Consider the following 12266-nt stretch of genomic DNA (forward strand, 5'->3'; position numbering starts at 1 on the left):
ATAAGTATAATGGGCTGATTAGAAATTGTATTGGTGAAGGGTTTTTTCATTTGTTGAGCCAATGTTTGTTGCTAAGTCTCCACATCCCCTGCCCTTACACACATTAATGAATATATAGAAGAAATAAGTATTAACCTTTGATATTAATCACGTTAGACCTTAGGCTAAGTAAATTCTTTCCTTAACTAAAACCCACTACACCCTCACCCTATAGGAATGTAACTTTATTTGGGTGGCGTCTGTTTTAAGAATAATCACCCTTGGAGAAATAAGTGTCCTGGTTGACTGACCACTGTCACAAGGAGAGGGTCATAAATTGTCAGCAGGCCCCCTGGCCAGAAGATGATGTAACACCCCCAAGACCTTAGTATACATTTGGATGAAGCACCTGACTTTTATAAAAGTCAGGACTGCTGACCCCGCGTGACTTTTGCGTAACATCTCAGTGTATAAAAGTAGACTGTGGAAAATAAAGAATTGGGATCAGTTTCTTGAAATACTGGTCTCCCCATGTCTCTCTCTCTCTCTCACTCTGGCTGAGTCTCCATCTGGAGTGCGGAACCCACCAAGCTTACTAATTTTGCTTGGGCTTCTAAGATCCGACCGGGGAGGCCTCAGTGTCTCCTCTCCTTCGGGAGAACGGAAGGACACCTGCGGCCTACGTAAGTGGTGCAAGCTTCTTGTCTTGAAGTTTTATTGGTCTCCCGTGTAAACCAAGCTACTCAGCCTCTTTTCTCCACTGAATTTTCCTACTGAGCTATCCTCATTCTATTACTCCTTACATCTCTAATTAATATCTAATTGAATCTATTGTATCCTGATCCTTGCCGACGCCGTCCCCACTTCAAACTCCCTCGATCAGCCGAGGCTGGACCCCTGCACACATCCATCACAGGAGATTAGAGACCAGAATCTGACACGGTGATTACTCTAGGTGGTGAGATTCGGGCGAGTTTTTTTCTTTTTATATCTTTCAGTTATATTCAGAAAAAAATGTATGAGTATGTATTGGTTCTATAATAGAGCTATCTTTATTTTGAGAAAATATTTCTAAAAATTCAAGTGAATTAAACAAGTTTTCTTTTATTTTGTCTCTGTGAAGAACTGTTACTTTAGCTAGATGGATTGCTTTTTAAAAGAAGCCACGTTGTCTCAGCCGACAGTCTCCCACTGAACAGAAGCAGCTTGCCTGGCCCAGAAATAGGTTGTGCCAGGCTGAATTTCTCAGGCTTCCCTCAAGAAAACTACAAGGAGATGGTAATCCCGCAGGCACTTGGCCAGTCCTCTCCCAAGCTGCTATTTATGGCCGGGTGACACAGTTTAACCAGCAAGCCATCAATTTCATCCTTCGAAACTTTCAGGTCAACAAAATGCTGAGTTACAGAAGCCAGGCACAAGAGAACACACTCAGATGTATAACCAGATACAAATTTACCAACCGTATGCACACATGACATGCTTGCTACTTCTATTGTCAGAAAATTTTATTTAAAAAAATATCCTGAGGACAGCATCACACTTTTTTTTGGAAACTTCTCTCTATTCAACCTATTGATGTGACCAAGAATATTCTAGGAATTCATCCGTTCTGCGGGAATGGGGCCTTCCCCACCTCTTTCTCCATAAAGAAGAACGTCAAGGAATCAGTGAGGGTCTCTGATCTCTTTTTCCACTCTGGACAATTCTTACATGGTGACCAGCGACTGAGCCCACTGATTCTCGGGATCCCTCTCATTTTCTGATGTATTCACAACTTCTGTTACTGTTCATAAGGTCCCTGTAAAGGTGCTTAGTTTAGACAAATCTTGTCCTAAGTAGGTAATTCTGACTCTGATTTACTTTGATGCGTTTGTTAAGCTCCTTAATGCCTCTTGTTTTGATTTCACTTTAAAAAATATTTTCTGTAACTGCAACAAATCATCTTTTTTGATTTCACATTTCAAAGCTTTTAACTGTGTAAAATACAGTTCTTCTAACTCCTCTGTCCTAGGTTTCTGAAGGGATGAATTTAAAGCTTTGGGTGTGTAAACATTCTTAAACATCTCTGAAACAACTTCTTTAAAAAAAAAAAAAAAAAATCCTTACTCTTACTTCCCAAACCAGTAGGTCTCACATTGATACTCCACCACTGTGGCTTCAATCTGCCTTTCTAACTTTCATTCCAGCAAGTCTGTCCCTGGCCCTAACTGCAGTGAGCTAGAGCTCCAATCACATGTACGAAAGTGAAGCCTCTAGTCGTGTCTGCCTCTTTGTGACCCCATGTACTGTAGCCCACCAGGCTCCTCTGTCCATGGGATTCTCCAGGCAAGAGTACTGGAGTGGGTTGCCATTTCCTTCTCCAGGGGATCTTCCCAACCCAGGGATCGAACCTGGGTCTCCTGCATTGCAGGCAGACACTTTACCATCTGAGCCACCAGGGAAGTCCAATCGCACGTATAAACATGGATAAATCCTTCAGATGTTAATAACACATATGATAACAATGTTGATATTCTAAAGTCATGAATTAGAAGAATGTGAGGGACAGAAATGTGTTCATTTTGGTACACACTGCTACAGAGCAAAAAACGTATTAAATTCCATATGCACAGTATCTGGAAAATGGAACACATTATTTGGAAAACGGAACACTCACTTCCAAATCTTTTTTTAAACCACCCTACTGATACATGACTGGTATGTGAAAAGGTGTATGTATTTAATGTAAATAGCCTGCTGAGCTTGGTGATAAGCATACACTTATGAAACCATCACCACTATCAAGTTTATAAACATATCCCTCACCTCCCAAAGTTTCCTCTCACTTATGACTATTATTATTATTTTTTGTGCGCTGGGGGTGGTGGTGGTGGGGAAGAAGATAAGAACTATGAACAAAACCCAAATCCCTTAACGGTTCCATCTACCTGGAATAAGACCATAATGTTCCTCCTCCAACTTATTTATAAGCCAAGATATTTCCAAGGCCAGCTCAAATTTTACTTCTCTAGGAAATTTTGATTCTCGGGATGGAATTCACCTCATAATCCTCTTCCCAGGCAGTGCTAGTGGTAAAGAACCCGCTTGCCAATGCAGGAGACATATGAGACAAGGGTTCGATCCTTGGGTCGGGAAGATCCCCTGGAGGGCATGGCAACCCACTCCAGCATTCTTGCCTAGAGAATCCCATGGACAGAGGAGCCTGGCGGGCTACAGTCCACAGGGTTGCAAAGAGTCAGACACGACTGAAGCGTCTCAGCACACGTGCACAGTCAGTAAAACCTCACACACTCAGGCACACACGTAAACAGCGTACACAGGACATTCATCTACGGTTTATTAAGTGATGAGTTACGGGAGGGAAGGTCTATGTCTTACTCATCTTTTGTTTGCCCTACGGCACCTAAGAGGTTTTGATTTAATAAAAGATAGTCATTTAACAACATTTATTGGATTGTATAGACAAACAGGGGAATTTTGATTGGTTTCTCTTAACTGTTAGTTTTAACTACCCCATAGTTAGTTGTTCATCAAGTTTCTTCCTATTGGATCTATGCAGCTTGAATCAAATGCAGCTTAAAATAAAAAGCCACTGCCTAGGGCTCTGAACTCCTCTCTGTTTCTTCAGGTTTTTTATTTTTTGGTGTGGTAATTATGTTTATTTTAACAGACAATTTGTTTACATTTCTTGCCTTTATCAGGCCTGTCTCTTAAGTACAGAGAAACTATTTCTGGCTGTTCTGCTTTCCAAGGAAACCAGGCAATTTTCTTCTAAGGTCATGGAATTCTTTTACTTCCACAAGTCTGCTCTGCAGCACCTAAGACTTGCAGTTATAAAAACCATTGTTTTCTCAAAAGTCTGGAAATGGCCTGCAAGATATAATTAACTACCTGGAACAAACAATATCACACAAATAGATCTTCCCCTCAGAAAATAACTGTTGGCTTATGTGAAAACAATCTCACTTTTTTTTAGTGACTAGAAAATTTTGGAGCAAGAAAGCAGTATGTAAATTCAAATATACAAAAGTTTCAAGCCAGAAATCAATATAACAGTTTATATGTTCAGTTCAAGCAGCATGTCCACATATCAGAAATAGAACAGAAATGCCTATTCCAATAGAAATGCCTACCACCCCCGCTCCTATTCCAAACTATAAGCCAATGTAATTACACTATTGGAGTGGGGGATGAGGAATGAGATTAAAAATATTATCTGCCAAGTTACACACTTGAAAACCTAAAAGAATTAAATGGAAAAAGTATTAAATTTCAACATAAGAAAATTCAACAAAGCGCTGTGTAGAGAAAGCAAAAAAGAAATACCCTTCTTATAAGTGAACAATGCAGGGAAAGATTCCAATTATAGCAATAACCAAAAAGACATGTTTAAAACCGGGTTTAGATAAAGGAAAAAGACATTTCTTGTTCTTAGATTCAATGATATGATGGAAGAAATAAGTCAATTCTCTCTTTAAATTTTGTAAATTTAACCTGATTCCAAGGAAAATATGAAAAGAATTTTATTGGAAACTCATCATTCTGAATTGCATATGAAAAAAAAAAAAAAATAAGAGTAGTCTGGAAAATTCTGAAGTGAAGAAAAATGGATGGGCACAAGTACCACCACATATTAAAATACATTATAAAGCTACAGAAGGTAGAACAGTTGAAAAGTGAAGTATGAATTGACCAAGTGGGGGAGAAGAGAGAGGAGAAGGAAAGGGAAATAAAGATGCTTTTCTAAACATATGAAGAGATGTTCCATGTCTTACATAATGAGAGAAAAATAAGTATAATGACATATCTTTTTTTTTTTTTTTCACTTCCCAGGGAGGAAAAAAAATTAGACAGCTTGATGATAACGCTGTAGTGGTGAGCTGGGATATAGTTGCCAGCAAGAGTGTAATCTGCTAAGTCGCTATGGGGGCATTTTGACAACAAAATGAAATAAAAGAATGCATATACCTTTTGAAATGTAACCTACAGATATGCTTCCAAAGATGGTCACAAAAGAGATTATCTATGCAACACGATTTCTAATTGCAAAAGGACTGGAAATAACCTAATGCTCACAGAGGAAGGTTTGGTTAGATAAATTACGGTATGAATACCTAAACAACAAAACACTATGCCACTGATTTTTTTCTAGCAATAGTTTGAAAATATTTTTGAGATGTGTTGATACTAATTTCACATGCTATGTATTATGGTTTATATTAGCAACAAAAACCATGCCCTAATCTTTAACAGTGAAAGACTTTCAAATAGTTGGGAGGGATGTATGTGGGGGAAATTGAACTCTACCTTTGAGCCTAACATCCTGATTCTGAACTCCTCCTTTAGACAATGAAAAGACAAAGTTTCTGGTAGAAATATTAAAAAAAAAAAAAATTGAAAGGAGTATTGAAACTCTTTCATTGTTGAGAATGAAAGTATCATGAAAACAAATGACCCAGGATCTTGTTAAACTTATTAAGTATGCATATGGAGTGTTCATTTTAAAATGAAGCTGCTCTAGATACTGATATGAAATGATCTCTAAAACGTATTTCTAACTTAAAGAAAAAGAAACATGCAAAACTAGAGAGGGAAGTATCTTAACTTTCATGTAAAAAACAAAGGGATGCAAATTACGCAAATGTGTATATTTCCACAGAATCTCTCTGATGTATACACAGGAAACTGACAACTGAGATTGCTCTTGGGGAGAAAGATAAAGGTGGTAAGGGATCTTTTTTCTTTTAAAACTTGTGTACAGGCTTTTTTTTTTTTTTAGTTAAACAATATGCATGTATTACCCCTATCTTAAAAAAAAAAACCCAAAAGACGCTCAAAATCACTAAACAGTAGGGAAATGTAAATCAAAACCATAGTGAGATAGCAACTAAACAGTAACAGTGGATGTGAAGCACTAAGTCACGTCTGGCTGGACTCTCTGAGACCCCAGGAACTGTAGCCCACCAGGCTCCTCTGTCCGTGGGATTCCCCAGGCAAGAATACTGGAGTGGGTTGCCATGCCCTTCTCCAGGGGGTCTTCCTGACCCAGGGATGGAACCCACGTTCCCTGCTGAGCCAAGGGGGAAGCCCTGATGTCCCACAGCCTTTAGGATGGCTTTATCTAAACAGACAAAGAGCAAATGACAAGTGTGGGACAGTTGTGCAGATGTGGAGAATCAGGATCTCTGTGCAATGCTGGTGGGGATGCCCTGAATAAAATGCGCAGGTACGGACACTATTGGAGACAGCATGCTGCTTCCCCAGAAAGTGAAACTTAGAACTACCATATGATCCAGCAATTCAACTTCTGGACATACACCCAAAGATCTGAAAGCACAGACTTGAATAGATACTTGCACACCTGTGTTCACAGCAGCTTTATCCACAGCAACCAAAAGCTGGAAACAAGCCAAGTGTCTATCGACAGATGAATGGATAAACAGTATGTGGTATTCAACCCTAAAAAGGGGAGAAATTGACACAGGCCACAACACGGGTGAACCCTGAAGATACGATGCCAAGTAGTGTCTGGAAACGGATGGTGGGGCTGCGCAACAATGTAAGTGTGCTTAAAGCCACTGAGTTCAGTTCAGTCGCTCAGTCGTGTCCGACTCTTTGCGACCCCATGGACTGCAGACTGCCAGGCCTCCCTGTCCATCACCAACTCCTGGAGTTTACTCAAACTCACGTCCATTGAGTCGGTGATGCCATCCAAGCATCTCATCCTCTGTCATATCCTTCTCCCTCCACCTTCAATCTTCTCAGCATCAGAGTCTTTTCACATGAGTCAGTTCTTTGCATCAGGTGGCCAAAGTATTGGGGAGTTTCCAGCTGAAAGGTACACTTAAAAATGGTTAAAATAGTAAATCCTATGTTGTGTATATTTTATCACAATTAAAAAAAATGTAATGCACAAATAGAAAATCTGAAGAGAACTATAGCAGGTAAAGAAATGGATACAGCTGATTAAAAATCTTCGAGAAAAGCCCAGGCCCAGATGACTTCACTGATGAAGTCTACCAAGCATTAAAAGAGAAAATAATACCAATTCTCACACAAACTCTTTTGGAATACAGAGGAGAGAGTACTTCCCAACTCATTCTGAGAGAACGATATTACTGATATGAAAGCCAGACAAAGACATCAGAAAAATACTACAGACCAATTTCTCTCATGAATATATATGCAAAAACCATCAACAAAATATCAGCAAACCAAATTCAGCAACATCAGCAAAGGATTTTACTTCATGATCAAGTGGTAATTATGCCTGGAATGTAACACGGATTTAACATTCAAAATTCAACAAAGGTAATATACTATATTAATATAAAAAAGGACAAAACCCACATGATCCTCTTGATACACATAGGAAAAATATTTGATAAAATCCAAGACCTATTCATGATAAAAATGATCAACCAACTAGGGCTAGAAGGGAACATCCTGAACTTGACGAAGGTATCTATAAAAAACCCTACAGCTCAGGACTTCCCTGTTGGTCCAGTGGTTAAGAATCTTCCTGCCAAATGCAGGGGACACGGGTTTGATCCCTGGTCCAGGAAGATCCCACATGCCTTGGGGCAACTAAGTCCATCTGCCCCAGTTACTGAGCCAACGCACCCCACAGCCCGTGATCCACACCGAGAAGCCACCACACTGGGAAGCCCGCACGCCCAACCAGAGAAAAGCCTGAGCGTCCATGAAGACCCCCACCCCCATAAATAAGCAAAACCCTACAGCTTCTCCCATCCTCAGAGGTGAAAGGCTGAATGCTTTCTCCCGAAGACTGGGAAGGGGGAAAAGACTGGCACCCCCGCTTGCTCCACTTCCATTCAGTATTGTATTGGAGGTTCCGGCCAGTGCAAACAAGCCAGAAAAAGAAATGAAAACATGGAGAAGTCAGAAATTAACACTTCTGTCCACACAGTATTAACAGTCCCAAAGTGGAAACAATCCAAATATCTATCGACATGGTACATGGATATACAAAATGTGACATGTTCACGTAGAGCATGACTGAGCAATACCTGCTGGAAGTCAGACACCTAAGACTGTGCATCACATGAGTCAATTCATATGAAATGACCAGAAAGAGCAAATCTACAAGACAGAGGACAGATTAGTGGCTGCCTGTGCCTGGAGGTAGTTATGAGGATTGCTAATGGGCTCGAGGAATCTTTCTGGAGTGATGAAAATATTCTAAAACTGGATTGTGGTGGCTGTTGTACAACTTTGTAAATTTACTGAAAGTCACTGCATAGTATCTTTTAAATGTATGAGTTTTGTTGTATGTTAAGTATACCTCAATAAAGCTATTTAAAAAAAAATGCAAAAGAAGGACTTCCCTGGTGGCAGAGTGGATAAAAATCCGCCTGCCAATGCAGGGGACATGGGTTTGATCCCTGGTCCGCATGCCTTGGGGCAACTAAGTGCCACAGCACTGAGCCTGCATGTTGCAATTACTGAAGCCTGAGCATCGGAGCCTGTCCACTGCAGCGAGAGAAGCCGCTGCGATGAGAAGCCTGCACACCGCAACTAGGGAGGAGCCTCACTCACCACGACTAGAGAAAGCCCACGTGCAGTAACGAATAATAATAATTATTATAAACAGTTTAAAAATTAAAAATGCACAAAAGTAACAATTATAATATCTTTTACATTAATATTACTGCTTGTTTACCTGTATTTTCACAGGCTGATTAAAAAAAATGAGAAGACTTACTAAATTAGAGCATCTAATTATGCATTTCTCTATTTTACTGGAAGAGAAAAATGCAGAAATAATGTATTCAGGAAAGGCCAATCTTTGCTTAAGCCATAAATTTGACGAGTAGATTATGTAAGACCTTTTATTATTCACCTTCCCTATCCCCTTCATAAGCATGAGTGATGAAAAATAAACTGTACCTTAAGGGCAAAAAGAGTGTTAGTTTTGCAATTTCTATTAAAGAATGGCTTTCTTTAACACCATCTATCTGATGATCTATCCATGAGAGAGCCAAAGTTCATCTGTTTGTGTTTTCTATAACTTTAACTGTTTTAGACCTTTAGGGCACTTCCTTCAGATATATGGTCGACTAGGACAATTGGAGAAGGCAATGGCAACCCACTCCGGTATTCTTGCCTGGAGAATCCCTGGGACGGGGGAGCCTGGTGGGCTGCCGTCTATGGGGTCACACAGAGTCGGACATGACTGAAGTGACTTAGCAGCAGCAGCAGGACAATTGAAACTTACTTACTATTCTCACAGTCAAGTTCCCATCACAGTGCAGTCTTGATCGCTGAGACCCTTGGAGCTCTCAAGCCAACTCCTTTCTCTTACAGTCTTTTCTGTTCCCCTTTATCCTCTCTGTTAGCATTCTTGCCTTTTTCTCAGGATCGCTGACAATTCTGACACCTACCCTTCTGACTTAGCCCTTCCTGACGCCCCAACTCCTGGCTTCATGTCACTGGTCATCCTCTTCTTTTCTGCAGGGTGTGGGGTCTCCTCTGCCACTGAGGCACGCCTGACCCAGCTGCTTCTCCGATCTGCCAGATCCCATAATACTGTCATAATAATTACTGCTGCCGTGCATCAGTGCTTTCAAAGCAACACCACAGGTTCTTTGAAAAGTTCCTTTTGAGGATTCTTATGGCCAGCAAGTACATACTGCTATATTTAAAATGGATAACCAACAAGGACCTACTGTATAGCACAGGGAACTCTGCTCAATATTATGTGGCAGCCTGGAGGGGAGAGGAGTGAGGAGAGAATGCATACATGTACATGTGTGGCTGAGTCCCTTCGCTGTTCACCTAAATTAATCGGCTGTTTTGCTGTTTAGTTACCGAGCTGTGTCTGACTCTTTGTGACCCCATGGAATTAGCTTGCCAGGCTCCTCTGTCTATGGGATTCTCCAGGCAAGAATACTGGAGTGGGTTGCCATTTCCTTCTCCAGGGGGTTTTCTGGACCCAGGGATTGAACACAGGTCTCCTGCTATACTCCAGTATAAAATTAAAAGTTAAAAAAAAAAAAAGGATTCTTACAGCACCACCTTTTTATCTGAAGAGATCTGATACATTTTCCCACATCCACACATCACTACTGTAAGGACGTTTTACTAAATGTGGCTCAATCTAAGAGACGAGAGGATGTGAGAACTCATAAAGGAGACAGTTACATTAGTAAGACATACAGTTAAAGAAACAGATGACGTCCTTGGCAAGGGTGGGGAAATATATTCTCATACACTACTGGCACAATGGTTAAGCCAGAGGGCAAGCTGGCCATGTCTGTTACAATATCAAGGAGGTACCTTCTAGGATACCATTAAGGGCATTTTTGGGGGGCAACAGAGAGTGAGACGGTTGGATTCCATCACTGAATCAATGCACATGAGTTCAAGCAAACTCTGGGAGCTGGTAAAGGACAGGGAAGCCTGGCATGCAGCAGTCCATGGGGTCATAAAGAGTCAGACATGACTTAGTGACTGAACACCAACATTTAAAAAGTACTTGAGGGACCTCCCTGGTGGTCCAGCGGTTAAAAATCTGCCTTGCGATGCAGAGGACACAGGTGTGAACCCTGCTCAGGGCACCGAGGCCCCATTTGCCCAGGAGCAGCTAAGTCCACTGCTGCAACTACACCCTGGAGCCCAAACACTGCAACCAAGGAGTCCGTGCAATGCAATGAAAGAGCCAGCCTGATGCACGAAGATCCTGTGTGCCGCAACTAAGACCCGACACATCCAGATAAATACATGAGTACTAAAAAAAATCTACTGACGCCAGGGCCCAGTGATATCTCTCCATCAGAAAGTTAACTGTAATGCTGTTGAGCTGCACAGTGGACCTGCTAGACTTTACTTCCCATAAAGGCAGGGAGTAAATCTGTCTTCTCCACTGGAACATACCCATTACCTTAAGCAATGCCTAGCACAGAGAAGGCAGGTGTTCAGGAAGATCTGGTGAATGAAGAAATGAGTGGTGATGATGACTGAAGAGCAGTTTCTGCCTGGACCTCAGTTGGTACTGGCTAAGCCAGGAGCGAACTTTCCATTGGGAATGCTAGTTCCGTGGCCATGCTGCACTCTTGGCCTAGACCTTCAAGTACCCTTTGCTGATCGTCAGAGCAAATGGCAGAGGAATCTGAGTACTCAGAGCAAACCGGTTACGAAACAAACGTGCCACTACAGTTAAAAGCAGCAGCAATGCTGTCATGCTCGTATTGTATGTCAGATTGTGTGTGTGTGCTCAGTCGTGTCAAACTCTTTGCAACTCCATGGGCTGTAGCCCCCCAGGTTCCTCTGTCCATGGGATTCTCCAGGCAAGAATACTGGAGTGGGTTGCCATTTCTTTCTCCAGGGGATCTTTCTGACCCAGGGATGGAACCGGGTCTCCTGGATTGGCAGGTGGATTCTTTACTGTCTGAGCCACCAGGGAAGCCCTATTACATATACACAAATACAAAATTTTCCTTTTAATTCGTTACTCACCTTGGTGCGTGTATATATATATATTTTGCCTTAAGTATAAAAGGTTTAATCTTCAGAGTCACCATCAGGACTTAGAAATGCCCAAGAGTAAAATATCCAGTTTAATCCCAGAGCACAACTGAACAGTGGTCCAGCCTTATGTCAGTTTTCAGAGCTCGAGGAAAACATTCTCAGGGGAAAAAAACCCTATCATACTGAGGTGGTGACAGAAAGGGCCTTTCTAAAGCTTGAAATGATATTACACCACAGAGACACACGAGGGCGCTCTAATCAACTAGCAAGGAGAAACACAGAGCTAGTGAAACCAGGTTGACATTTTAACAATTGTACTGAAAGAGGTGAATTAAGTCCTGGTAAAATTATGTTTGTTATTTACAGCGAGCCATCTTCTGCTCCTGATCCAAAGTTTGAGAAGCCAAAAGGATTCTGCAAGTCTTAAAATTGCAAGAAGAATCCACTGCTCTCAGATCCAAGGTAAGAATTAAGCACATCCCTTCCTAATGTTTGTTAAATTGACCTTGAGGCAGGATTTGCCCCTTTCAAGCCAGTCTTTTCTTTCAAATCTGCAATTCCACTTGGTGGTTTACCTGTCCTCAGCTGGAAGTGGCCCATGAATCCATTTCTTTGCTCCACCTGCTTTCTTAAGAAAAATGGTGAGTTATAAGTTTGCACCTCTCCATCCCCGCCCCCAAGCCAGTAGTAATGAAAGAGCATTTTGTACAAAAGGAGTCCAGACCGCTGAAGAAAGTAACTCACGGCCTTATTGAGGTTTTAAATTCATAAAGACAACTACAGCATATAATTTTCTC

At 41.3% G+C, this 12266-nt stretch overlaps 1 protein-coding gene and 1 non-coding gene across 3 annotated transcripts in view; both read right to left on the reverse strand.

Annotated features, from left to right (window-relative positions):
• The window catches only part of INTS9 (integrator complex subunit 9), an 81678-nt gene that overhangs the window by 66208 nt on the left and 3204 nt on the right, over positions 1-12266 (reverse strand). The window contains exon 1 of one of the 2 annotated variants that reach the window (XM_070376011.1): positions 6668-6798. The exons of the other annotated variant lie outside the window; for it this stretch is intronic. Coding sequence (XP_070232112.1) covers positions 6668-6703 — 36 coding nt within the window. The 5' untranslated portion in view covers positions 6704-6798. Of the gene's footprint in view, positions 1-6667; positions 6799-12266 lie in introns of those variants that run through there. 2 annotated transcript variants of the gene reach the window in all.
• On the reverse strand, positions 2349-2420 carry TRNAC-GCA (transfer RNA cysteine (anticodon GCA)). Its single transcript has one exon. It is a non-coding gene; the product is annotated as a tRNA-Cys (tRNA).

Source organism: Bos mutus, chromosome 8 (genome assembly GCF_027580195.1).
Source record: "Bos mutus isolate GX-2022 chromosome 8, NWIPB_WYAK_1.1, whole genome shotgun sequence".
Classification (NCBI taxonomy): domain Eukaryota; kingdom Metazoa; phylum Chordata; class Mammalia; order Artiodactyla; family Bovidae; genus Bos; species Bos mutus.